The sequence below is a fragment of the Trichomycterus rosablanca genome, chromosome 2 (assembly GCF_030014385.1).
Source record: "Trichomycterus rosablanca isolate fTriRos1 chromosome 2, fTriRos1.hap1, whole genome shotgun sequence".
NCBI classification, from domain to species: domain Eukaryota; kingdom Metazoa; phylum Chordata; class Actinopteri; order Siluriformes; family Trichomycteridae; genus Trichomycterus; species Trichomycterus rosablanca.
In genome coordinates this window covers 47,076,866-47,103,172 of record NC_085989.1, presented here as the reverse complement: position 1 = coordinate 47,103,172, position 26,307 = coordinate 47,076,866, and the positions used below count along the sequence as shown (strand labels likewise).

The window sequence follows — 26,307 nt, the reverse complement described above, 5'->3', positions numbered from 1 at the left end:
AGGTCCTGGAGGTACCACAGCAAGGTCCTGAAGGTACCACAGCAAGGTCCTGAAGGTACCACAGCAAGGTCCTGAAGGTACTACAGCAAAGTCCTGAAGGTACTACAGCAAGGTCCTGAAGGTACCACAGCACAGCCCTGAAGGTACCACAGCAATGTTCTGAAGGTACTACAGCAAGGTCCTAAAAAGACAGTGCTGTGATACCTTCAAGACCATCCTGTAGTACCTGCAGCTACCTAAAGGTTCCAGCTTAATGGTATCTAGCACTATTAGGAGTCTGTATTTGGTCCGTGGGCTGTATTTAGTCCACCACTGTTGTAATAGTTCCAACCTTAAGTGGGTGGAAATCAAGCTGGAACCCTCAGTACTGGACCAGTGTACAATGGAAAAGTACAGCTTTAGATTTCTGGCACCAAAGTTCAAGGTAAAAAGGGCTTTGGATTGTCAATTGTGTGACAAGGATATGAACCTAAGTTGCTAAGTTAACCATGAACTCAGATTCAATTGTTAATAGATGTAATTTTTAAATCCTCCAAATGATTCACATGTGAGGAAATTCATAAAAGATCCTCGAGTGATTTGTTTCACTTTTGATTTACTTTCAAAACTCACTTGTTAGGTTTTTGCAACATCTAACATTGGCTCATCACTGTACAGCAGCACAGCATAACAAAAAACCTTGAACTTTAGCCTCTCTGGCTCTCTGTGTAGCTTTACAATATTTTCAACCTATTGTTGGTGAGTTCTCTTACTTAATTACTGGGCCAGTGATAGCTCAGTGGTTAAGGTACTGGACTAGTAAACAGAAGGTTGCCGGTTCAAGCCCCGCCACCACCAAGTTGCCACTGTTGGGTCCCTGAGCAAGGCCCTTAACCCTCAATTGCTCATTGTGTAAGTCGCTTTGGATAAAAGCGTCTGCTAAATGCTGAAAATGAAATGAATGAAAATAATAAGGGTTATTCTGTATCTGTGTTTGATGACAATGCTTATTATAATGGATTGTGGCACACCTTAACCTTTACCTCAACTATTCACCAGAGTCGACTGTCACAAAGCGACAGTCGTAACTGGACTGATAACAGACACTGAACACACTGGACTTTACATGCTAGAGGATTACTTGGATTTCTCTGAACTGAACTGGGACTGAATTAAAATGCCGAGACAGGATTTTAAATGGCTGAAAAGGTGAGCAGTTGGTTTTTACCTTTTATTATTTTCTTTCTATTATTAGTGTTTTAATGTGTAACATCTTTACTGTGTCTGTAATTACAAGGAATCCTGCATTATATAGGTTTTATACATTACAGGAAAAAAATGAATAAAATAATGTAAAAAAAATTCTCTGATGTGTGATTGGCCATGTGTTTATTGTGCCCCCCAAAACTTGGTGGACAGTCTTCCCAAAAGAGTGGAAGCTATTATAGCCATGAACAGAAAAGGAATTACTCTTTGTAAATGTACATAGTTTGCATTAAGATGTCCATCCAGCTTTATATATATATATATACAGTATATATACACTGATCAGCCATAACATTTAAACCACCTTGTTGTTTCTACACTCACTGTCCATTTTATCAGCTCCACTTACCATATAGAAGCACTTTGTAGTTCTACAATTACTGACTGTAGTCCATCTGTTTCTCTGCATACTTTGTTAGCCTGCTTTCACCCTGTTCTTCAACGGTCAGAACTCTCCAAGGACCACTACAGAGCAGGTATTATTTAGGTGGTGGATCATTCTCAGCACTGCAGTGACACTGACATGGTGGTGGTGTGTTAGTGTGTGTTGTGCTGGTATGAGTGGATCAGACACAGCAGTGCTGCTGGAGTTTTTAAATACTGTGTCCACTCACTGTCCACTCTATTAGACACTCCTACCTAGTTGGTCCACATTGTAGACGCTCATCTATTGCTGCTGTTTGAGTTGGTCATCTTTGAGATCTTCATCAGTGGTCACAGGACGCTGCCCACAGGGCGCTGTTGGCTGGATGTTTTTGGTTGGTGGACTATTCGCAGTCCAGCAGTGGCAGTGAGGTGTTTAAAAACTCCATCAGCGCTGCTGTGTCTGATCCACTCATACCAGCACAACACACACTAACACACCACCACTATGTCAGTGTCACTGCAGTGCTGAGAATGATCCACCACCTAAATAATTCCTGCTCTGTGGGGGGGGTCCTGACCACTGAAGAACAGGGTGAAAGCAGGTTAAGAAAGGTATGTACACAAGTGCTGCTATATGGTAAGTGGAGCTGATAAAATGGACAGTGAGTGTAGAAACAAGGAGGTGGTTTTAATGTTATGGCTGATCAGTGTATTTATTTATTTATTTATTGTGCATTATCTCATCATAGTCCTCAAACTCTTGCTTACAGCAGAATGCATTCACAGTGGATTTATTTATTTATATTTAAAATAACGTGATAACATGGAGGATTTTATTGTTCCCTGGAGCGCTATATTAGCTTATCATTAGTGAAGGTGACGTACCCAGGGAATTGTGCCACACTGATGCCCGACGTTTCAGCAGCATCTGAGTCGCTTCTGTGTTTAATCCAGCCTGAGCACGTCCATCACGTCCATCCTGTTTACTCAGGGAATTAGATTAGTGTCCGGCAGCACTACCGGGGTATCTCTTCCACAGATTAACGCATCTCTTACCTAATAGCAGATTATGTGTGTATATACTGTAGACCTGAATGGCCAAAAGTGTTTGGACACCTGACCATGAGCTTGCTGGATGTCCCGTTTCAAAAACCAACACTTAAAATACAGTGATCCTCTCAGCTAGAACAACAGACATTCTTCTCAGAAGGCTTCTCACAAGAATTTAAAGTGTGTCTGTGGGAATTTGTGCCCATTTGTTGGTCAAGAAAGCCTCAGTTGATGTTCCAGTTCACCCCAAAGCTGTTGAGTGAGGCTGAGGTCAGAAATCTGTGCAGGTTTCTTTAAACTGAGCTTTTCTTAATATTTTCATGGTCAGGAAAGGGCCTTCCCTAAACTGTTGCTGCAAAGTTGGAAGCATAAAAGTTTCATTCATATTAATAAATTATTTCATCTGTAAGCAGCTGTTGTAGCTAAAACACATGAATTAAAAAAATAGAAGGGGCGTCTCAATACTTTTGCCCATATATTTAAATAGAGACAAGTCTATATACTTATGCAAATATATCAGACCATTTGTGGACATTGTACAGATGTCTTTATTTACAGAACTGAGCAAGTCTAGACAGAGCACACACACACACCTACACACACACCTCTTGTGGTCGATTTGGCCAATTTCCTCGCGTTTTAGCGACTGTATTATTATGAGTCTATAAAAAGTCCATAACATATCAGCTGGCCTGTTAGCTAGCTCTTAAATCTCTTAGAGAAAGATAAATCTTCATCTGATATCAGATCATATATCATAACACTGCGTTTATCAGCCTCGACTGTTGTTCTAGTGTTAATCAAACACGCAGTTACAAAGGTTGAATGACGTTGAGAGTTTGGTCAACATCTGTCCATGCTACGCTGATAAGATCTGCATTATGTGGTGTAATAGCATGGAACACACACACACACACACACACACACATCTGAAGCAAGATATTCGTAAGCCAAGTCAAATGTATTTGTATAGCGCTTTTTACAATAGGCATTGTCTCAAAGCAACTTTACAGAATCCAGGACCGACAGACCAAAAACCCCTGTTGAGCCGCCGAGGGCGACAGTGGCAAGAAAAAACCTTCTTTAAATTACAGGAAGAAACCTTAAGAGGAACCAGACTAAGCAGGGTCCTCCATCACACACACACACACACACACACACACACACATACATGATTGTAAACAAAAAGTTATACATAGTGAGTTATAGGTCCATTCTTTGCACATAAAATGTTCTATAGGACCACAATGCCATGTTTTTAAAAAAAATCCCAGAGAAGCTAAGAGAGCAAGTTATTACAAAACCATGTTTTAGGCGCCATGACTTCACTGAACCACTGTTAGAGCCATTATGCACTGTTACAGTGGAGGTCAATGTTTGATAAGAAAAGAAATCTTATTTTCTGAGTCATGTCTCTCTGCATGGTCTAGTTTGACCAGCAGTTGGGGACACAGAAACACAGAAGCATCTCAGAAGCATCTGACGATGACCTGAGCCTTGGTGTCCCTCAGCATAGGTTACAAGGCCCAGTTGTGTGTGGTCTGTCACGTTCTCCTGATCAACAGACACCTGCGCCTCTAAAGAGTTAAATCGCTTTACGTGGAAGGTTTCCTATATATCATGGCTTCTTGCTGCCACGCCCCTTTTTGCCAGCTCCTTGATAAGCGTACCTGCATTTTTCCAAAGTCATGATGCGGTGACCGCTCAATCAGCTCTCATGCAGAATGTCAGCGTTCTATTTATTTCTGGGAACCTGCCCGAGTGTCACTGCATTTTCAAGCCTTGCATCCCCCTGGATATGGACTGGGAGAGCGGATTGCCCCATTAGTGCCACAACGTTCCTGTTTCTAGAGTGGAACCATCCGTAGTGAAAGGGTAAGGGGTTCCGGTTTTTCATAGCCGAGTCAGCAGGTTCTTATAGTTCCCTGTTCTGTTCTGCATGTCAATTATCATTTCTGCACTATTCCTTTTATATCCACTTTCTCCATTGTGGGTTCCAGCTGTACTGTGTCTTTAACCCTTTGATGCACAACTTGGGTCAAAAGAGTTTTTATTTTCTACATCTTTGCAATAAATTAATTTTGTCATTCAAGCTTCCATGAATACCTCAATTAACTTGTTTTTGATCATCACAAATCCTTATATCAGTTTTATATTTTTTACTTTTTTTAATAAAAATCATTTTTGTATCACTACCCTTCTAATGCACAACATGGGTCAAAAATGACCCTTATGGCGCCCAGGTGGCGCAGCGGGATATTCCGCTGACGCACCAGCACCGAGTTTCTGAACCTCCCGGTTCGAGGCTCGGTGTTGCCACCGGTCGGCTGGGCGCAATCTGGCGGGCATAATTGGCAGTGCCTGCAGGGTGGGGGACCGGACTATATGTGGGTGGGTGGGTCTTCATGCGCTGTGTAAGGACCCTGATTTGCAGAAGAGACGCCCGTGCAGAATGCACGGACGAGAAGAGGAGGGCTGTACACGTGTAAAGAAGGCGTGGGGCAGCGGTGTGCTTTCCTTGGATGCAGGTCTGGTGTGCCTGTTAACAGCGGAAGACAGATTGGAAGCGCTAAAAATTGGGAGAAAAATTGGGGAGAAAATTCGGAGAAAAAAAAAAAAAAAAAAATGACCCTTATGTATTTACTATGGAATTTGACAGAAACTACTGACATTTGTAAGTGTTTGTAGTCAAAAACATATTTACTGATCTTTTGAAAGACAACCAAAGATTAGGCTCTTGAATCTTGAATATATCCAATACTATTTACTTTCAAGCTGTTTACATATTCTAGTATAGATAGCTTTTATTAGCTAAGACAGTAAATACATGAATAACTGACTAATGTGCATATGAAAATATTCTTGAATGGATGAATATGGGTCATTTTTCACCCATGTTGTGCATTAGAAGGGGTTTGCTTAGCTTGTGCATCAAAGGGTTAATTGAGGGTTCCCTATATTTTTCTTTTTGCGTGAACTGAGTTGTCACAGTTCTCAGTTCTGTGCCGTCCCTTTTCTGTCCACTTTCTCCGTTGCGACTGTGGATGTTTTGTGTCTTTCATTTGTCACTTGGTTTCCGTTTTTTTGGCCACATAATTTATTTGTGATTGCTTTTGATCACAATGAACAAAAAAATTACTCAAAACTAGGATAAAAAATCTGTGTAACTCTGAGATGTTTCTTCAAGATCCAGGCTGACAGTAATGTGATTAGAAAATGCATTTCGTTATGAACCAGAACACTGGAGAGGGTTCAAACAAGGAAAACATAAATAATGAGAAACTAAGAAGTAGATAACAAGGTTCAGGAAATAACAGACTTAAAATAGAAGTGGATTTCTTTTAAAAGCAGATGGAGGATATTAAATAGATAAACTGGAGTAGTAAGAGAACCAGTCGCCAGAGGAAGAGCCTGTTTGACATACAGTATTTGTCCTTAATTGTGTGTGGTCATGAGGTCCCCAAATAGAGCTTTTCCACCAAAAGAACCCTGGTTCTTGAACCGGTTCTCTTTGAACCTTGGTGTTTTTTAAAGAACCGACCCGCGTTTCCACCAGTTTTTGGGAACCAAGCCTGCGTCATCAACGGTGGGTGTTACTTAATGAAAGTAAAGAGTAGTAACATGATGGCGGAGCATGTAGATTACCTGTGGGGATTTGTGCCGTTGTTACAGATGTTTATTTTTGAGCATCCAGTCTAAAAGCTCCACATGTATCTGTGTTTAGCCGTATTTAGTTCACGTGTGTTTATGCAGCTCGGTGTTCTGAATCGGCTTCTCGAAAGAGTCGAAAAAGCTTCACCTAAATAAAGCGTAACGTGGCTTAATGTACTAAAAGTACGACACAGAAACACTCAACTTCTCTCTGTTATTACTGGTTATAAGTGCTCTGTGCTGCCCAAATTCATCGGCCATTGTTTTAGTACAACAAGCCACGTTACACTTTATTTTTCATGTTAAGCATCATATCACACAGTTCTTTGAACATCTCTTTGAAAATATCAGCAGCAAACTGGCTCAAAATGTAATCAGGTGAACTTGAAAGTGCAGCGCAAACATGGTTTTGCAGCTTCTCATGTAAAAGCACCCAAACCTCTACACTTTGACACGCCCACAGTTGACGTCGCGGTTCGCGCTGAAAAACCAAGTATTCTGGAACCTCTTTGTTTCAGTGGAAACACGCTGAACCGGTTCAAAATCAAGTTCGCAAACCGGAATGGAGCTGGAGTCGGTGGAAAAGGGGTAAAAGTGTCTTCTTTCTTATTTTGTGCTACAGAAGGATGCTCACTAGCGTTAACTATGGAGTTTTTGTCAAAACCCACATCAGTGAGACTTCACATGATACACAGCAAAACGTTTTTGTGCTGGTGTGAGAGTACTTTCTTTGACGCTCAGTTTTTACTGCTTGACACTGAGCTCAAAGTTCAATTTGATTTAACTTTAAACCAGTTTTTTAATGACACAAACTGTTTATATGACATAATCAGAAGTGAAGCAGGGAAACAATAGAGAGAAACTGAGCCCTCTTGGTGATGGACAGTGTGCTCCTTTCCCACTTTAGGTCCCTAGGATTAGGTGGTGCCCAGGAACCATACAGCCATTATACACCATGTTACAGTAATAAAAAATAATCATAGGGTGTCACAAAAAATCTCTGGCCTCAGATAAGGTCACTTTTTAGTTCTTACCCTACTTTTAGACCGGCAGCGATGCAACACGGCAAAGCGACTGACTGTCATTCATTTTCAATTAGAGCTGCGATTTCTGGCAACAGGTAGCAAGCAAATGTTAATGTCAGCTGTAACCTAGCAGTTAAGGTACTGGACTGGTAAACGAAAGGTTGCTGGTTCAAGCCCCATCACTGCCAGGTTGCCACGGTTGGGCCCTTGAGCAAGGCCCTTAACCCCCAATTGCTTAGTCAATATACTGCCACTGTACTGTAAATCGCTTTGGATAAAAGAGTCTGCTAAATGCCGAAATGTAAATGTTAATGATGTAAAGTGGGCGGAGTTTAACTTATGCAAATTAGGAGCTAAGCGATAAACAATTACCAATAGAAATTGAGCATTGGGCCGCTCAGGTGGCACACACTGGAACCAGAGTTGGGATCTCGAATACATCGTATCGAATCTCAGCTCTGGCTTGCCGGCTGAGGCTGAGCGGCCACATGAACAACGATTGGCCTGTTGTTCATATGGGCGGGACTAAGCCGGATAGGGGTCTCTCTCTCATGACTGGTGCAATTACGACCTCTGCTGGCTGATTGATGGCGCCTGGACAGAGATGAGAAAAGAGTGCTCTTAGGGTGTGTCCCTCAGTACATGCAGCTAGGCTGCACTGCACTCATCAAAGTGTAGGTGATAAGATGCATACGGCATGCTGCCCACGTGTCGGAGGGGGCGTGGGTTAGCGTTGTTCTCCTCAATCAGAGCAGATAGATCACAAATAGATCACAGTTTTCTTGTCATGCTGACTGCACAGTCAGTGATGGACTACACAGGGGTGACATTTTTAGACAAGCGATTTCCCTCCAGAATTTTTATTTCTAGCAGGAACACGTCCGATTTGTGATGAAATATTTTGTTCTATACACTCTGTAGATACTAGCCAGTTACTTACGCTGTACTGTTGTGGCATTTGCTTTTTGTTTTCTGGCTTGGCTTCAGTTAAACCATGAGAACACAGGGCGATGAGCGATTCGGGCGACAAGAAGTGAAAAATCGCTGCCGGTTTAAACATAAAGGTAAATCAATCATGGGACTAATAAGCTGTGAAATGGTGAGACCGGGTTTGCATTTTAGACAGCAAGTTTGACATCTTGTAGCCAGACAGGTTCTATTTAAGTGTAATCATGCAAGGGTGTGGCTATTAAAATAGAGCCCAATTGGCTTTGACTAGCAGATTTGTTATTTTTGAAGATACCAGACTTGCTGTCAGGACTGGGTGTGTACTTGTTTTCAGTACTCACATTATTGTGTATTGTACATACACGGTCCTGCCCTGTATTTAAAAATAAAGATGACGGGAGTTCACTGCTTCAAAAACCAAACAATAAACTGCAGTACAATACATTTCTGTAGGTGTTTATACTGGTCCGTTTATACACCGATCAGCCATAACATTAAAACCACCCCCTTGTTCCTATACTCACTGTCCATTTTATCAGCTCCACTTACCATATAGAAGCACTTTGTAGTTCTACAAGTGTAGACCTGAATGTAGTCCATCTGTTTCTCTGCATGCTTTGTTAGCTGTTGTTTATTGGTCAGGACTCTTCCAGGACCCCCACAGAGCAGGTATTATTTGGGTGGTGGATCATTCTCAGTTAGTGTGTGTTGTGCTGGTATGAGTGGATAAGACACAGCAGCGCTGCTGGAGTTTTTAAACACCTCACTGTCTCTGCTGGACTGAGAATAGTCCACCAACCAAAAACATCCAGCCAACAGCACCCCGTGGGCAGCGCCTGTGACCACTGATGAAGGTTTAGAAGATGACAGACTCAAACAGCAGCAATAGATGAGCGATCGTCTCTGACTTTACATCTACAAGGTGGACCAACTAGGTAGGAGTGTCTAATAGAGTGGACAGTGAGTGGACACGGTATTTAAAAACTCCAGCAGCGCTGCTGTGTCTGATCCAGCACAACACACACTAACGCACCACCACCCTGTCATTGTCACTGCAGTGCTGAGAATGATCCAGGACCCAAATAATACCTGCTCTGTGGTGGTCCTGAACATTGAAGAACAGAGTAAAAGCAGGCTAAAAAGGTATGTAGAGAAATAAATGGACTACAGTCAGTCAAACTACAAAGTTCTTCTATATGGTAAGTGGGTATCTGGGTACCTCTCAGCGTTCAGATTAATACCATGTTTAGGGTGGGTTCATAAGTCCTTGGTTAGATCCTCGCTTCTGCTTACTGTAAAGATTATCGCTTGCGCCAGTGTGAGCTTGTGTCCTTATGTTACATACAAAAGCTGAATTGGCTGCATTAGCCGTTCAATAGATTGGCCTTGTGTCCAGGGTGTATTGCTCTCATGCGTCCAGTGAATGAAAATAAAAGATACTCGGTTACTCAGCAAATTCCAAACAGTAGCTGCTTTTTACCTGCTAATCTAGAACACAGCAGTAAGCATCTGGATATTTTTGGCATGGTGTATGCTGAGCCCCTCTCAGTGAGAGCCTCTGGATGCCTTTCCTCATAACTGGTGCCCAATAAGGCTTGGAAGGAAAGGTGAAAGTACAAAGCTTGCAGTGTGATGTATTAGCCAACAGGTGAAAGACAACACTGCAGAAACAGTTCCTTTCATGTTCAGCTGTTTAACAACCTTATCCAGGTCTTCAGTAGTGAAGTGCTGGTAGTCATCCAGGTCTTCAGTAGTGAAGTGCTGATAGTCATCCAGGTCTTCAGTAGTGAAGTGCTGATAGTCATCCAGGTCTTCAGTAGTGAGATGCTGGTAGTCATCCAGGTCTTTAGTAGTGAGGTGCTGATAGTCATCCAGGTCTTCAGTAGTGAAGTGCTGGTAGTCATCCAGGTCTTCAGTAGTGAAGTGCTGGTATTCATCCAGGTCTTCAGTAGTGAAGTGCTGATAGTCATCCAGGTCTTCAGTAGTGAAGTGCTGATAGTCATCCAGGTCTTCAGTAGTGAAGTGCTGATAGTCATCCAGGTCTTCAGTAGTGAAGTGCTGGTATTCATCCAGGTCTTCACTAGTGAAGTGCTGGTATTCATCCAGGTCTTCAGTAGTGAGATGCTGATAGTCATCCAGGTCTTCAGTAGTGAAGTGCTGATAGTCATCCAGGTCTTCAGTAGTGAAGTGCTGGTATTCATCCAGGTCTTCACTAGTGAAGTGCTGGTATTCATCCAGGTCTTCAGTAGTGAGATGCTGGTAGTCATCCAGGTCTTTAGTAGTGAAGTGCTGATAGTCATCCAGGTCTTCAGTAGTGAAGTGCTGGTATTCATCCAGGTCTTCAGTAGTGAGATGCTGGTAGTCATCCAGGTCTTTAGTAGTGAAGTGCTGATAGTCATCCAGGTCTTCAGTAGTGAAGTGCTGGTATTCATCCAGGTCTTCAGTAGTGAGATGCTGGTAGTCATCCAGGTCTTCAGTAGTGAAGTGCTGGTAGTCATCCAGGTCTTCAGTAGTGAAGTGCTGATAGTCATCCAGGTCTTCAGTAGTGAAGTGCTGATAGTCATCCAGGTCTTCAGTAGTGAAGTGCTTATATTGAATATTGTGGCTTCCATCAGACATAAATGTATCAAGATATGAGACAAGATCATAATACATTTTCCAGTTTTGGGCTCTTTATACCAACTTACATGTCTTTGTACATTGATATTTTATACAAAAGGTTTCTGAAAAGCAACATATTCCAAATTTGTAAAAAGTTACGATGTGTAGTTTTTGTAGGTGATCGTTCATTTATGTAAGTATTTATGTGGTTGTGGTCATTTTATGGGATTTATAAGTAACTGTTGTGTAAACTGGCACCTATTTCTGTCATTGTTGCACTTTGCTTGTGATATTTGTCCATTTTCTAGTTTATGTGATCAGCAACCACTGAATGGCCTATGTTTGTTGTCTTGTGATAATTGTCAAATATGATTTATGTTATTTAGTCATTTTAAAGTTGATCTGCATTCTTCATCTGCTGTTATTATTGTGTGTACACTATTAATCTAGTTAAAAGTTTTAGAGCACCCAACCAAATTTTTACAGTTGTATTAATATTTTAGCAGTCACATCTAGTCAATAGCCTGAGAATGTGCAAGGGTGAACGGTAAACTGCCAGAGGTGTAAGTTTAGGTCATCAAAAACAAAACAAAAAAAAGGATTGTCAGTGTTTTAGTTCAAACAAAAATGCTTTATCAGAGAACAATGGAAGTACATTGAGCTTTACAAGTTCTGTCCCAAAATGTTACTACTAACAAACCCCATGTTTGTTTGCTTATTAGGATTTTAACGTCATGTTTTACACTCTTTGTTTACATTCATGACAGAAACGGTAGTTACTCATTACACAAGATTCATCAGTTCACAAGGTTATATCAAACACAGTCATGGACAATTTAGTGTCTCCAATTCACCTCACTTGCACCTCTTTGGACTGTGGGAGGAAATCGGAACACCCGGAGAAAACCCACGCAGACACAGGGAGAACATGCAAACTCCACACAGAAAGGACCCGGACCGCCCCACCTGGGGATCAAACCCAGGACCTTCTTGCTGTGAGGCGACAGTGCTACCCACTTATCCACCGTGCCGCCCTAACAAACCCCATGTTTGTATAAAAGAAGTGTTGGAACAGACTATGTTACTTTACACTATAAGTCCATACTTAGACAATATTCTACTGCAGGATATAGTTTATTGCTAGAGTAACTGGTAGTGTATGCACACATGGGTCTAAACACCTCAGGGATGAATGGGAATGCAGGATGTGAGACATGCCAAGTTAACACGAACACATTAGTAATACATGCTTTTGATTTGTGATGCTTAGCAAGCTCATTGATCTATACTTACGGACAAAAATATTGAGACATCCCTTCTAATTTTTAAATTCATGTTTCAAATTTCAGCCAGAACAGTTGCTAACAGGTATAATTAATAAATTATATAAAGGAAATGATATGCTTCTGACTTTGCAGCAACAGCTTAGGGAAGACTCTTTCTTGTTCCAGCATGACTGTACCCCTCTACACACACAAAAATCCGGCGTCTCGGAAATTGCAGTGATGATTAAGCTGATGCTGATTGATCCTTATTCTTGTAATATCAGAACTTACAGCATAAAGCCAGAAATTTTGTTTAGCATAGTTCTGCCTCGGTTGGAATATTTGAATATACAGCTTATGCCAAGTTCATACCACACGACTTTCCAAGTTGTCAGGTCACTGTACAGTTCACACTACACGACTGGATCTCTTGTAATCGGGAGTCTTTTAAGTTGGTGTGGCTTTCACACTACACGACTGATCGCGATCGGGGGTTTCACACTACACGATCTATTGCAGGCGAGCTTCTCTGGTCTCCCAAACTATGTTTTGTCATGAAAACAAACGCGAGAAGTGACGAAAGGTTTAATGATACCACATCCAAAAATGCACGTCAACAAGTAGCGAGCAATCAAAGTTTGTGCGCTGACGTGCAGCGTAAAATAAAAGAGTGAATCTGAGTGGATTTGGCAACACGAGCAGCAGGGATTATTCTGTAGTGAGTTGGAGGTTAATAAATATTTTTTGCAATGCAACGTTGGTGTTTTGTAGAGAATGATAAGGTCAGAAATACTGTATAAAACTTTTGTGTGTGTCCATGTATTCTGATATAAACTGTATTATGCCCCTGTCCCACCTTTTTACAACTCCTCCCCTGCGTTTCCCCCTCACCCCGTATCTTGTGTTCTTATTGGCTGTTCGACATAGCAGTCATTGCCAGCTGTGCGACTCAGATCCAGATATCTGACAAGCTAGAAATGACGCTTCGGTCGTTCGAGTTGTTGAGTAGTTCACACATAGCGATTGAGAGCCGACTTTCGATCGCCGAGCAAGCACTGAGTTGCTCCCGAGCCGGCAAATCTAGCGCTGACCAGTCACCGAGCAAACATCAGGGCAAAAATCGTGTAGTGTGAACTAGGCATTACATTTACATTGTCAGCATTTAGCAGACGCTTTTATCCAAAGCGACTTACAGTACTGTGACAGTATACAATCTAAGCAATTGAGGGTTAAGGGCCTTGCTCAATGGCCCAACAGTGACAACTTGCCAGTGGTGAGGCTTGAACCAGCAACCTTTTGATTACTAGTCCGGTACCCTAACTGCTAGGCTACAACTGCCTGTTTTTTAAAATATCGTTTCTGCTGTCAAAACGTCACAACTTCTCATAATTAAAAAAAAAACCGTTTTAATTGAAATAGTTTTAATGTTACACAGTAGACGCTTGGGTGGCGCAGCAGTGTATTACGATATCCCACAACTGCTGCGACCAGTGGCGGCTGCTGGTCTTTCAAAGAGGGGAAGCTTATTGTCGGCTTACATTATAAAATTTGTCAATTTATTTATACATAAATTCTGCCCTCCGTTCCTTTTCAAGAAAATGGCATGAAATGGGTTACAGTTTGTCTTTCGACTTTACTCGCAAAATCCACGATGGGACTGAAGTTATACAGTGATAGCTGTCAATCAAAACGGGATTCAGCCTTTCGACTGATCCTCCAATCATCTTGCAGAAGCTCAGCGTCCAGACCCGCCCACAGCTCCATTCACCCCCAGAGACGCTCAGCGTCCGGGGGCGGGACAAAATCGTGGCATTTATCCAATGACCGGCGAGTTTCGAAGCAATGAAAAAAAAAAAACCCATGTAGCCCCATAGAAGTGAAGAGACGCTCAGCTTCTGCAGGCAAATGCATTGAGCTACGGGAATGTATGATAAGTAGCTGATTCTGAACGAACTCGTCTTCGAGATGAACGTGTTCTAACGCATTTGTAGTCAATGAAATGTTAACACAACTGTACATACTTGACCATTTAATTTTTGACATTTTAGGGGAAGCTGAGCTTCCCTTGCAGTCTTAGAGAAATCGCCACTGGCTGCAACCTGGGTTCGAATCTTAGCGGTCCTAACAACCAGCAGGGCATCTATACAAACATGATTGGCTATGTCTAAGGTGGGTGGCCGAAACCCTGTGGTGGATTGGCGCCTTGTCTGGGGTTTTCCTGCCATGTGCCCTGTGTTTCCTGTTAGAACAGGACCTGCCGCGACCCTGACCAGGACAAAGATGTTGATTAAATTAAAATGAAATGGCAAAAATGATACTAGGCTACATTTGCAAATATAGACTCAATTTGTGGTAACTTTACTTCACTTTATGTGATTTTTCTCTTGTAATATCAAGAAAGACCACTTTCTAGTGTAAATATGATCATTTTATTAGTAAAATTGTTGTTTATTTAGTTTTTAAACATTAGCTTCTGAAACTAGCAGTAAAACTGCACACTGGAACATTCACTCATAAAACAGGTACCGCAGGACTCGTTTACTTGTCCCGCCTACTTGAATCTACGTCATTGCAAATTCGAATGTTGATTGGTCTGTTAGAAAGACGTGCGATCTACAGATTCATTTCATTGGCCAAAAATCCCGGCACTCATACTCCGCACAATGGAATATTTGCGGAATGTTAAATCGCTACGTACAGTACCACTAGTGCACTTGCTAGGCTGCGTAGTCTATTATTTTCATGCCGTTCTAGTGCGCATGTGTAGTGTGGAAGCAGGCGTTTGAAATACAGCCGCGGTAATTCACTGCATACTGGGTGTTTTCGAGCTCCAGCTCTGTGCATGCATTGGTGCGGTGGTGGCTGTGAGGTGCAGTTTGATTAAATAAATGAATGATGAGGATTTAAATGTTTGTATTTCTTATATTGAGGTTGTAGGTAGATCAGATATGTTGGTAAGAACTCGTTTAAAAGCTCTGTAGTCAGATTCGTGTGCTGCTGGATGAGATGAGCTGAGCTGCAGTAGTTGGCTGCTTTGCATGTTGAACAGTTAAATGATTTATTTCCTTTTATTTTATTAATTGATCTGATTTGTATTTATTTATCTGAACCTGGTATTAAGCTCATTGAAACATGAAGAGAGTGAACAGCTTCCAAAGGTGAGTTCATACAAAAAGCACCTTTTACAATCATTTATTAGTGTTGTGCAAAAGTTTGCACCCCCCCAAGTCAAATTTTTCTGTTGTGTTCAATTTAGTGTAAAAATTTTGTGCACATTTACTGTTTATTTGCAACTTTTTACATGAAGAAATATATGAATTATATATTCCTATACTTTTTAATGCACACTTACTGTGTACTACACACACTGTCCATGTTATCAGCTCCACTTACCATATAGAAGCACTTTGTAGTTCCACAATTACTGACTGTAGTCCATCTGTTTCCCTGCATGCTTTGTTAGCCCCCTTTCACCCTGTTCTTCAATGATCAGGACTCTCCCAGGACCACCACAGAGTAGGTATTATTTAGGTGGTGGATCATTCTCAGCACTGCAGTGACACTGACATGGTGGTGGTGTGTTAGTGTGTGTTGTGCTTGGTCGTCCACCAACCAAAAACATCCAGCCAACAGCGCCCCGTGGGCAGCGTCCTCTGACCACTGATGAAGGTCTAGAAGATGACCGACTCAAACAGCAGCAATAGATGAGCGATCGTCTCTGACTTCACATCTACAAGGTGGACCAACTAGGTAGGAGTGTCTGAAAGAGTGGACAGTGAGTGGACACGGTATAATAAAAACTCCAGCAGCAGATCCACTCATACCAGCACAACACACACTGACACGCCACCACTATGTCGGTGTCACGCTCTGTGGGGGTCCTGACCATTGAAGAACGGGGTGATAGCAGGCGAGAAACAGATGGACTACAGTCAGTAATTGTAGAACTACAAAGTGCTTATATATGGTAAGTGGAGCTGATAAAGTGGACAGTGAGTGTAGAAACAAGGAGGTGGTTTTAATGTTATATCTATATATATACAGTGTATCACAAAAGTGAGTACACCCCTCACATTTCTGCAAATATTTCATTATATCTTTTCATGGGACAACACTATAGACATGAAACTTGGATATAACTTAGAGTAGTCAGTGTACAGCTTGTATAGCAGTGTAGATTTACTGTCTTCTGAAAATAACTCAACACACAGCCATTAATGTCTAAATAGCTGGCAACATAAGTGAGTACACCCCACAGTGAACATGTCCAAATTGTGCCCAAATGTGTCGTTGTCCCTCCCTGGTGTCATGTGTCAAGGTCCCAGGTGTAAATGGGGAGCAGGGCTGTTAAATTTGGTGTTTTGGGTACAATTCTCTCATACTGGCCACTGGATATTCAACATGGCACCTCATGGCAAAGAACTCTTTGAGGATGTGAGAAATAGAATTGTTGCTCTCCACAAAGATGGCCTGGGCTATAAGAAGATTGCTAACACCCTGAAACTGAGCTACAGCATGGTGGCCAAGGTCATACAGCGGTTTTCCAGGACAGGTTCCACTCGGAACAGGCTTCGCCAGGGTCGACCAAAGAAGTTGAGTCCACGTGTTCAGCGTCATATCCAGAGGTTGGCTTTAAAAAATAGACACATGAGTGCTGCCAGCATTGCTGCAGAGGTTGAAGACGTGGGAGGTCAGCCTGTCAGTGCTCAGACCATACGCCGCACACTGCATCAACTCGGTCTGCATGGTCGTCATCCCAGAAGGAAGCTGACGCACAAGAAAGCCCGCAAACAGTTTGCTGAAGACAAGCAGTCCAAGAACATGGATTACTGGAATGCCCTGTGCTCTGACGAGACCAAGATAAACTTGTTTGGCTCAGATGGTGTCCAGCATGTGTGGCGGCGCCCTGGTGAGAAGTACCAAGACAACTGTATCTTGCCTACAGTCAAGCATGGTGGTGGTAGCATCATGGTCTTGGGCTGCATGAGTGTTGCTGGCACTGGGGAGCTGCAGTTCATTGAGGGAAACATGAATTCCAACATGTACTGTGACATTCTGAAACAGAGCATGATCCCCTCCCTTCGAAAACTGGGCCTCATGGCAGTTTTCCAACAGGATAACGACCCCAAACACAACCTCCAAGATGACAACTGCCTTGCTGAGGAAGCTGAAGGTAAAGGTGATGGACTAAACCCAATTGAGCACCTGTGGCGCATCCTCAAGTGGAAGGTGGAGGAGTTCAAGGTGTCTAACATCCACCAGCTCCGTGATGTCATCATGGAGGAGTGGAAGAGGATTCCAGTAGCAACCTGTGCAGCTCTGGTGAATTCCATGCCCAGGAGGGTTAAGGCAGTGCTGGATAATAATGGTGGTCACACAAAATATTGACACTTTGGGCACAATTTGGACATGTTCACTGTGGGGTGTACTCACTTATGTTGCCAGCCATTTAGACATTAATGGCTGTGTGTTGAGTTATTTTCAGAAGACAGTAAATCTACACTGCTATACAAGTTGTACACTGACTACTCTAAGTTATATCCAAGTTTCATGTCTATAGTGTTGTCCCATGAAAAGATATAATGAAATATTTGCAGAAATGTGAGGGGTGTACTCACTTTTGTGATACACTGTATATAGATATAACTTCAATATTAAACAAATATATTAAATATTTAGACCTCATGGTAAATTCTATTGCATTGTGTTTACTTCACATCATTCTGTGTGTTGGTAAAAACCAACAAATACATTCTTTTTTTTTGCAGTCTTTTCTTCACGGTGCTGCTTCACCTCCGTGTTCACCTGTCTGGAACATTGTAAAAATGACTTTTGGCTGCTTTTCTGATGATATTTCGATTTCGTGTCGGTGAAAAGCTATAAAATCGCTTGATACTAAATACATGTAACGGTATTATTTAAACCACACGATGCTGTCAAATAAAATGATTTAACATGTTATGCTTTATAAAAGATTGAAATTGATTTACATTTAGTGGACGCTTTTATCCAAAGCAATTTACAATTATGTCTGAACAAAATTTAAGCCATTGAGGGATAAGGGCCTTGCTCAGGGGCCCAACAGTGGCTACTTTGGCAGTTGTTAAGCTTGAACTGGCAACCACTGCACTACCACTTCCCTTCAAGTATAGGAATAAGTAATGACACAGGTTTCGTATCTCCATTCACATTTATTTAAATACATGTGGGTTCTATTTCTGCATTTTCGTCTCAATTTACGTTGCATGTAGCAGGCGCTTTTATCCAAAGCAACTTATGGTACTGTGACAGTATTTTGTCTAAGCAATTGAGGGTTAAGAGCCTTGCTCAAGGGCCCAACAGTGGCAATCTGGCAGCGGTGAGACTTGAACCGGTGACCTTGTGATTACTTAAGTGTAAGGATAAGTAATGACACAGTTTGGGTAATCCCATTTACATTTATAGAAAATTTCTGTGGCTATTTCTGCATTTCCTCTGACTCATGTGCAGTTGCCAGCTTACCAAAGATGGCTTCATACAGAGAGCGGTATGGCGTACGGAGAGTCATGCACTGCTCCCCGTTATTGAAGAACGAACTTAAAGTGTTACCAGTGGTAGCCAAAAGTTTTTGTCTGTTCATCCTGAGCAAAGCAGAATCATGTAAAGTCTGTTTTTTGGCTGGAGATTCTTGATGAACAATATTTTTTGGAGATCAGTAGCAAAAATTCACTTAATTTCAAGATCTTAACACAAATTCTACAGGACATTGTGTTGCTACTATAAATATTGAGTGATTGATGTTATTTTACTCTCAGTGCTTCTCTGGCTGTAGCATTATTTGATGTTTGTTGCACCAGTAACTGCTATCAGACTATTTATATTATAAGTGTTTGCACATGATAAGGTCTGATTTGGCGCTCTGTGTGTGTGTGTTCACAGATTCATGAACAGCAGAGCCGCCGCTAACTGCCGCTATCAGCCCACCAGCTACGAGCACGCAGCCAACTGCTACACGCACGCGGTAAGATACACACACTGTCCTGTACACACACTGTGTAACCCAACAATGGGGTATTTAGTGTGAAAGTTTGGTCAAAAATAATGTAAATGCTCATCAGCGTTCACAGACCAATTCATGGTTTCAGTGCACGAGGCACTGAAAAAGTTAAATCCATGAGAAAATATTATACAACAATGAGCCAAAACATTAAAACTACTGGTCCACCAAATACGCAGTCGAAACAGTGCTGACCTGTCGCGACGTCACTCCCATTAGAACAAAAGAAAAACGTAAATGTTAACAATAGAAACCATTATACATAAAAAAATAAGTAACTGCCCAAACTTTCTTGATGTTTAGTTCTGTTGCCTGCCTGTCCATTGTGGGTGCTGAAGTTAGCATGGGCACTATGCATCTCCATACCACGTTCACCTCATCACCAGGATTAAAATGATCTGTAATTTGGATCACAGGACAGGACCACCACAGAGCAGGTATTATTTAGGTGGTGGATCATTCTCAGCACTGCAGTGACACTGACATGATGGTGGTGTGTTAGTGTGTGTTGTGCTGGTATGAATGGATCAGACACAGCAGTGCTGCTGGAGTTTTTAAATATCGTGTCCACTCACTGTCCACTCTATTAGACACTCCTACCTAGTTGGTCCACCTTGTAGATGTAAAGTCAGAGACGATCGCTCATCTATTGCTGCTGTTTGAGTCGGTCATCTTCTAGACCTTCATCAGTGGTCACAGGACGCTGCCCACGGGGCGATGTTGGCCGGATATATTTTTGGTTGGTGGACTATATACTCATACCAGCACAACACACACTAACACACCACCACCATGTCAGTGTCACTGCAGTGCTGAGAATCATCCACCACCTAAATAATACCTGCTCTGTAGTGGAACAGATGGACTACAGTCAGTAATTGTAGAACTACAAAGTGCTTCTATATGGTAGGTGGAGCTGATAACATGGACAGTGAGTGTAGAAACAAGGAGGCGGTTTTAATGTTATGGCTGATCGGTGTATTACTGGGTTGTTTGGTAATGTCCCCTTAAAAGGCTGTCATGTATCAATGACAGTAAAGCGGGCGCACATAGAAAATAATGACTTTTAACTAGTTGTCCATTGTAGTGACCACCATGCGTGGGTTAACGTTAACATTAGTATGAGGATTAGTCCGGTACCTTAACCGCTAGGCTACAACTGCCCCAAATAGACAAACTGCATTGTTCCTGTAAAATAAATGAATACATGTTTCGTTTGCGTGAGCAGCTGCTGATCGTCCCGGCTTTCGTTGGTATGGCTCTGCTGCACCGTCTGTCCGATGACCGATGGGAGAGGATCACGGCGCTGGTGTACGGACTCGGCCTCTGCGGCCTCTTTCTGATCTCCACCACCTTCCACATCATCAGCTGGAAGAAGAGCCACATGAGGTCAGAGCGCCGGAGACGGAGAATGAATGAAGACCGATCTGCTGCTGTTATTCATATTATTGATAGGTGTTCCGCTAACAAAACCTGTGTGTGTTTGCTCTTGTGCTGCAGGTCGGTGGAGCACTGCTTTCACATGTGTGATCGAGTGGTCATCTACTTCTTCATCGCTGCTTCATACACGCCATGGTCAGTGATGATTTTCTCTGTTTTTACCCTACGTTCAGACCGGGAGTGATTTCTCGCCTCTTGTCGCCTGAATCACTGATTGCCTGTTCCCCGGTTGCCATGTTAACAGGTCTGTCTGAAAACCTAGTGAGCTGCCTTGCTGCCCACTGCCTACCTGATCGGCTGCCTCATTAGAGAGGATTCTAATAAGACATGGAACTCATAAGGCAGATTATTTAAATGCACTACTTAGACAGAGATTATGACGATTACGTCACCGCAGTTTTAGCTTGCTATGCTAACACAGTTAGCCTCAGGCCATTCAAACCAACGGGCTGAGGCGGCACAACCTGCTAGCATAGCAGCTAACGTCTCCCTCCGTGTACCGCAAATGGTTAAACTGTCCCTGACGAGTCTGAATTTACAAATAAACGACACGTGTGCACCTTTATACTAATTAAACATCAATGAGAATTTATTTACATTTGTAAAGAACTCCGTTGGTTGCTCCGCATTCGTCCCCCGCGTTTGTCATTTTTTTGTGAGAAAAGTTGTGCCGCGCTGAATGCTGGGTTTGCCTTCACTACATCGGACGCTCCCTCGTTTTTCAGTCAGATTATCACTCAGAATCTAAGAATTTAGACACACCCTCTTCCCAGGAGTGTAGGATGACGTAAAATGTGTCTATGGAGAGAGCTCACTTGGTAATCGCCACATCGCTTTGCTTCTAATTTGCATAAAATTAAACATTTCTTAACTTTTTGTGTTGCTGACTCCGCCCACTAAGTGTAATTAATGATCACTCTTCCCCCTGTAGCCAGAAATCATAGTTATGATTGAAAATGTTGTGTTCGGGGTGTGTCTAATGCTCTTCTATCTTAACGTGTGTGTGTGTAGGTTAAATCTGAGGGAGCTGGGACCTCTGGCGTCTCAGATGCGCTGGTTCGTGTGGATCATGGCTGCTGCGGGAACCATCTACGTCTTCAACTACCATGAGAAGTATGAACACTGACCACTTCCATCTCCAGCATGTCCGGCAAGCGACTTGTTCTGGTTATTAGTTGTGTTACAGGTGTTAACGTGTGTGTGTGTGTGTGTGTGTGTGTCAGGTATAAACTGGTGGAGCTGGTCTTCTATCTGATGATGGGTTTCTCACCTGCTCTGGTGATCACATCCATGGTAAGAGATTGTTGTGCTCACACACACACACACACACACACACTACACACACTCTGTGTAGATCAACAGACATAGTCAGACAGACAGGCTGACAGACATACAGGTCGAGCCTGGTGGATTAAACGACGTACCTGTAGACTGATAGATCGACTGACAGACCTACAGACTGACAAACGGCCAAACTGACAGGCTAAGAGTTTAACAGACAGGTTAAAACGGGAAAACTGATGAGACAGACAGGCTAACAGACATACGGTCTGATAGACGGAAATACAGACCAGCAGAATGACAGAGCAACAGACATGTAATAATAATAATAATACATTTTATTTATATAGCGCTTTTCAAGATACTCAAAGACGCTTTACATAAGACAAATAATCAAAACAAATACGTACATACACCATACAAATCATAGTACAAAATCAAAATAGTACATCAACATCAAGAATAATTAAGATAAAAACAAAGAGAGCAGCATAAGACAGTTCATTAAAAATTAGCTAAATTATGAGAGAGAACAACAAATATAGAACAATTGCTTAAAATTAGACAGAAACAGGACAGATTCACATGCAATCAGGAAACTGAAAACTTTACAAGTTTTAGGATCTAGGACTTCACATTTCTGTCATGATCTAAGTATAAAAACTATTAAAAAGAATAGCAAAAATAAAAGCATTTATTTCGTGTTGTTACAAGTTAAATGCCATTTTGAATAGATGAGTTTTGAGAAGTGACTTGAATTTGGACAGGTCAGGACAATCTCGTAGGTGTTTGGGGAGAGCATTCCATAAAGATGGAGCAGCTATGGAAAAGGCCCTGTCACCCCAGGTCCGGTGCTTGGTCCTAGAGGGTATGGACAGTAGGTTAGCCTCAGAAGAGCGAAGGCTACGGGAGGGAATGTGCTGATGGAGCAGGTCGGTGAGGTAGGATGGGGCCTGATTATGGAGAGCTTTGTGAGTGAATAGAAGAATTTTGAATTGAATGCGTTGAGCAACGGGAAGCCAATGAAGTTTTTGTAGAACAGGTGTAATATGATCACGGGAGCGAGTATGAGTAAGGAGGCGAGCAGCTGAATTCTGGATATACTGAAGTTTTTTTAGGATTTTGTTAGATGTACCATAAAGGATGCTATTGCAATAATCAATTCTGGATGTAATAAAAGCATGAATCAAGGTTTCGGCGGCAGAAAAAGAGAGTGATGGACGTAGACGTGCTATGTTTTTTAGATGAAAGAAAGCAGTTTTGGTGATGTGATTTACATGGCGGTCAAAAGAGAGGTTGCTATCAAAAATTACACCAAGATTTCGGATGTTAGAAGACGGAGACAAAGTGTCATTATCAATGGTAATTTGAAAATTTTTTGTGGTTTTTGCCAGGGTTGTAGGACCTACGATGATCATATCAGATTTTTCACAGTTTAATTTGAGGAAATTAGCTTTCATCCACAATTTCATTTCAGTGATGCAATTTGTCAGAGTGGAGTGAAGTTCAGTATTAATGGATTTGGAGGAGATGTAAAGCTGAATATCATCAGCATAGCAGTGGAAATGTAAACCATGCCGACGTATGATGTCACCAAGGGGGAGCATATAAAGAATAAACAAAAGGGGACCTAACACTGAGCCTTGGGGAACGCCTTGGGACAGTGGAGCAATGGCAGAACTACAATTGTTGATATTAACAAACTGTTGTCTGTTTACGAGATATTACCTTAACCACAAAAGGGCAGTACCAGTGATGTTGACAGAGGATTCAAGGCGGGACAGAAGAATGGAGTGATTAATGGTGTCAAAAGCTGCAGTAAAATCAAGGAGGACGAGAATATTAATTTGTCCAGAGTCTGAGGAAAGAAGAAGGTCATTTGTGACTTTGAGGAGGGCTGACTCAGTGCTGTGCTGGGGGCGGAAACCAGACTGAAATGATTCAAATAGATTATTGGAATTTAGGTGATCTTTGAGCTGTGAGGCAACAACACGTTCCAGTATTTTCGACAGAAATGGAAGATTGGAAATGGGCCGAAAGTTACTCATAATGTTAGAGTCAAGTCCAGGTTTTTTAAGTATGGGAGTAACAGCAGCCAATTTGAGTGATTGAGGGACTGAGCCAGAACTAAGAGAGGAATTGATTATCTCTGTGATAAGTGATGAGATAACTGGAAAACAACCCTTAACAAGTTTTGATGGAGCAGGATCCAAAACACAAGTGGAGCTTCGCATCCCTGTTAAGATCTCAGATAGGTCCAAATGAGACACAGGTGAGAACTGAGACAGAGGCTGGGTAATAAATTGAGGTGAGATAGGCGGAGAAACAGAGATGACAGGGGAAACTGTCAGAAAATTGTGGATATTCTCAACTTTTGTTTGAAAAAATGAGAGGTAAGAGTTACACTTGTCAACTGTAAAGGAATTGGTAGTATTGTCAACTGGTTTGAGAAGTTTATTTATTGTGGAAAAGAGAGTCTTAGGATTTGTTGATCCAGCATGTATGAGTTCGGAATAGTAAGTGGATCGGGCTGCCGTAAGAGCGTCTTTGTAATGTTGAAGATAATCAGAATAAATCTGATAATGAACTGTTAGACCGGTTTTCTTATAAAGTCTTTCAAGCTGGCGTTTACGGGATTTCATTTGGTGAAGCTCAATTGTGTACCATGGTGCAGAATGACTAAATGAAACAAATTTGGTTCTCAAAGGAGCCAGCTCATCAAGACATGAGGCGAGTATGTCATTATAGTAATCGACAAGGTCAGATGAATTACTAGACAGTACAGGACAGACAGACATCTTTTTAACAAGAGAATCTGAGAAAGCAGAGGGAGAGATATATTGAAGATTCCTGAAGGATATTTTACGTTTAGCTCTAGTGATGGGCCTAGTGACCTCAATGTCCATGATGATTGTCAAATGATCAGAGACAGTAAGGTCATGGCTGGACGGCTGATGAACTAGGACACCAGTAGAGCAGACAAGGTCAAGAGTATGACCTTTTTTATGAGTTGGAAAATTTATATGTTGTGTGAAATTAAAACACTGTAACAATTCCAAAAATTCCCTGGCAAATTTACAGTTGTTGTCATCAATATGGATGTTAAAATCACCCATAAGCAGTACAGAGGATGAGAGGGCACTAAGCTGGGTTAAAAAATCTGAAAAATCAGAGAGAAAGGAAGCGTTTGGCTTTGGCGGACGATAAACTACAGCAGTGACCAGAGGAGTAGGCCCTGACAACTTGAAAGCCAGGTGTTCAAAAGAAAGAGCAGCAGGAAAAGACAAAGTGGTTATTTTAATATCATCCCTATAGACTGCAGCAACACCACCACCTCGCCCTTCCATACGAGGTTCATCAATATACGAGTATCCCATTGGCGTGGTCTGATTTAACGTAAAATAATCCAAGGGTTTATGCCAAGTTTCAGTGAGACAGAAAAAGTCTAGTTCACTGTCAGATATAAATTCACTGAGTACAGTACTTTTTGTGTTGAGTGAACGAACATTAAGCAATGCCATTTTCAAGTGGTATTGTTGTGTAGTTGGCTGTGAGGAACGAGGAAGAGAACGGAGATTTGCAAAGTCCACTCCGCGTTTCCTATCCCACTCCGTGGACAGCGTTGTCATGGAGACTACACCGCTACTGGTGTGCAAGGCAGCAGCGCTCTGATGACGTGTTTGCGGAGCGACAGTGCGCACGGCTGACCAGAAGGATGGAATAGCGTTACCGTTTCGAAGATAAACAAGCTTTCTCCGGGAGCCCCTGTGAATATAACGAGGCCGGGGAAGGAGTCCAAGCTGTTTGATGACTGAAATACACGATGGAGTAGTGCAGTTGTTGAACTTCCTCAGCTGGTCAACGGAATAGTTCAACATCGTGCCGATCCCAGGAAAACTCATCCACCGTTCACCACCGGCCGCAGACGCGATGTACAGTAGAAAGAACAAAAAGTATCAAAAGCACAAATAAAAGTATCAAAAGTAACATAAAAGAAATAGATCCACAAGGTGTGTAAAAAGATGAAAACGAAAAACGATAAAAATACAATAAAATACGGTAAAATACGGTAACGGTAGCGGCAGCCAAATGCGCCAGCGTCCACCATCACCATGGCAACGAGGTATAAGGTATGTAGATTTGTTTGACTGACAGACCTACAGACTAAGACATTAACAGACCTGTAAACCGATACACCTACAGATTGACCGGTTAAAACGAGTAAACTGACAAGACAGACAGGCTAACAGACCTACAGACTGAAATACAGACCAGCAGAACGACATAGCAACAGACATGTCGATTTGTTTGACAGACAGACCTACAGATTCTAACTAGGGATGTCCCGATCACGTTTTTTTGTTCCCGATACCGATCCCGATTATTAATTTTGATCCCG

General features: G+C 42.1%; 1 protein-coding gene across 3 annotated transcripts in view; it reads left to right on the top strand.

The window, feature by feature from the left end:
- The first annotated feature begins 1,081 nt into the window (after positions 1-1,081).
- mmd (monocyte to macrophage differentiation-associated) overlaps positions 1,082-26,307 on the top strand; it is a 34,837-nt gene continuing 9,611 nt past the window's right edge. For 2 of the 3 annotated variants that reach the window (XR_010011016.1, XM_062990895.1), the window contains exons 1-6: positions 1,082-1,188; positions 19,070-19,151; positions 20,416-20,576; positions 20,688-20,762; positions 21,639-21,740; positions 21,851-21,920. Coding sequence is in view for 2 of the 3 variants with exons in the window: in XM_062990895.1 (XP_062846965.1) it covers positions 1,157-1,188; positions 19,070-19,151; positions 20,416-20,576; positions 20,688-20,762; positions 21,639-21,740; positions 21,851-21,920 (522 nt within the window). In the remaining variant the exon portion in view is untranslated. Of the gene's footprint in view, positions 1,189-15,242; positions 15,310-19,069; positions 19,152-20,415; positions 20,577-20,687; positions 20,763-21,638; positions 21,741-21,850; positions 21,921-26,307 lie in introns of those variants that run through there. The other variant, XM_062990896.1, reaches the window with a different exon arrangement.